Source organism: Penaeus japonicus, unplaced genomic scaffold (genome assembly GCF_977035675.1).
Source record: "Penaeus japonicus unplaced genomic scaffold, GWHDUDI00000001_assembly GWHDUDI00000020, whole genome shotgun sequence".
Classification (NCBI taxonomy): Eukaryota; Metazoa; Arthropoda; class Malacostraca; order Decapoda; family Penaeidae; genus Penaeus; species Penaeus japonicus.
This window is the reverse complement of record NW_028234422.1, coordinates 1-2,500: the sequence shown is the minus strand read 5'-3', so window position 1 is coordinate 2,500 and position 2,500 is coordinate 1. Positions and strand designations below refer to the sequence as shown.

At 34.0% G+C, this 2,500-nt stretch overlaps 1 protein-coding gene across 1 annotated transcript; it reads left to right on the top strand.

Moving 5' to 3' along the window:
• Positions 1-1,027: 1,027 nt before the first annotated feature.
• LOC147469590 (uncharacterized) lies at positions 1,028-2,245 on the top strand (the record flags this gene model as incomplete). Its single annotated transcript, XM_086548491.1, has 2 exons — positions 1,028-1,347; positions 1,767-2,245. Coding segments are annotated over exons 1-2 (799 nt in total), but the record flags the coding sequence as incomplete, so codon positions are not given.
• Positions 2,246-2,500: the final 255 nt, after the last annotated feature.

Genomic DNA, 2,500 nt, shown 5'->3' with positions numbered 1-2,500 from the left:
TATCATCAGTATTATCACCCTCTTTAAACTATTATCTTTATAATATTTTCATAATCATTACCAACAGAACTACTAATATTGTTATTATAATTACCATTATTGTTATCATTACCGTCGTGATCACTTTATTACTATCATCATTGACAGAAATCGGAACATTATTGTCATTATTACTATTATCAATATCATAAACATTATCTTTCGTATCATTATTAGTATCATCCTCATTCACATGTTTATCATGATCATGAAGCTTATCATGATTATAATCACCATGAAAATCATCACCATTATCATCCTTTTCATCATAATTGAAATAATTTAACAAGATCATTATTATGACCATCATAATCATGATTAGAATTATCATAGGTTCTAATTTCATACTTTCTAACAATCTCGTCATTGTCATTATTGTTATCACATTTACCATTTTCATAACATTCATATGTATAACTTTTATTTTCTTTATCCTTTTAACCATATTCATCATTAATATCATTATCATTATATTTATCATGATATTCATTATCATCGTTATTATCATGATATTCATTATCATCGTTATTATCATGATATTCATTATCATCGTTATTATCATGATATTCATTATCATCGTTATCATCATGATATTCATTATCATCGTTATCATCATATAAATCATTTAATCATTATATCAGAACCACGATCAATGTTATTATTATCATCATAAATATTTTGTTCATTATTACCATTATCATAAGTGTCACTATTGTTATTACCATTATCATTATCCTTTTTATTATCACTAATAGCATCGCCTTTATTACCAAAATCATAATTTGTTAACACCATTATCCTCATTGCCATTATCATTTCTACCATTATTACAATTATCACCATTATCATTGATATTGCCATTACCAATATTATAATTATGGACAGTGTTCCTATTCATTATTTTTATCGTTATTTTTTTACAATTACAATTTCTCCTATTATTATTACTAATATTGATATCTTAATTCTCGCCATCTTTATTCCTATCATGTCTTTATTATCAATCATTAATGGAATTATTCTGAACACATCAACAAATACAATTTTCCTTCTCTTGAAACAAGCAGTTCCTGAACAAGTGGAAAGGCATGGCGGTTGCCCTTCCTCGTCCCCCAAGACCTGGGGGAAGCCTGGAGTTCCCTTGCTCTCCCTCCGCCTCTCGCAGTTCAGTCGAGCCACGGCTTCGGTGAGCGAAGAGTCTCCTGCGTTGACGCCGAAGGAAAGGCAGCACTCGGGTGGTGGAAGGTCAGCTGTGTGGAGAGCGAAGGAAACCTCTTCTAATCACATCGTTGACCGTGTTGAAATCAGGTATGGAACTTACCTGTGTATGAATATGTATGAATGTGTGTATGAATGAATATGAATATGTGTCTGAATGAATATGAATAGTGTCTGAATGAATATGAATATGTGTCTGAATGAGTATGAATATGTGTCTGAATGAATATGAATATGTGTCTGAATGAATATGAATATGTGTCTGAATGAGTATGAATATGTGTCTGAATGAGTATGAATATGTATGAATATGTATGAATATGCATAAATATGCATGAATATGCATGAATATGTATTCATTTTTTTCGTGGCATTAATATCATCTGTGGTTTTTGTTATTACCAACATTTTTAGCACAAATATTTAGCATTAAAGATAAAATGTTCCTAAGAACTTCATGGAGTAATATTATCAATCATATTACTTTTGTTGTTGTATATTATCTTCAGAAGTCCGACGATGAGCTTCCTGTCGGACTGGCTGCCTTTGGCCCCACTCAGGGACGGGGAAATCTACGGCGCAGGGGTCGCAATCAAGGAAGAGGCCAGCGAAGGTGTCACCGAAGAGACGTGTGTGGAAATTAAGGAAGAAAGCCTTGATTACGCAGATGAAGCGAGGGATGAAGTGAGCAAGGCAGCAACAGAGCATGGATTTCCCTTCTATAAAGATCTCAAACAGGAAGATTTTGAAAGAGACTCAAGTAATGTGATTGAAGATTCCAATGACGAATTGCCAGCAGCTCCATTCGTGGCTGAGGATTTTGGGCCCAAGGGGTCATCAGGTGAGGATCAGGCGGCGCACAGCGAAGGCAATGAAGAGCTTCTACATAGAAAAAGCGATGAGGAAAGGAAAGGTATTGTTTGTGAAGTTTGTAAGAGCAAACTCACGATTCACATGAGAGTACATACAAAGGAGAAGCCGTATAGCTGTGAGGTTGTGAAAAGGCTTTCAGTCCCATAAACATACTCTAGTAACTCACATTAGAATACATACAAAGGAAAAGCCATATAGCTGTGAAGTTTGGAAAAGGCTTTCATTGAAACGAAATCTGTAACGCACATGAGAATACATACAAAGGAGAAGCCGTATAACTGTGAAGTTTGTGAAAAGGCTTTCTCCATAAACATAGTCTAGTAAATCACATTAGAAGACAGACAAAGGAGAAGCCATATCGCTGTGAAGT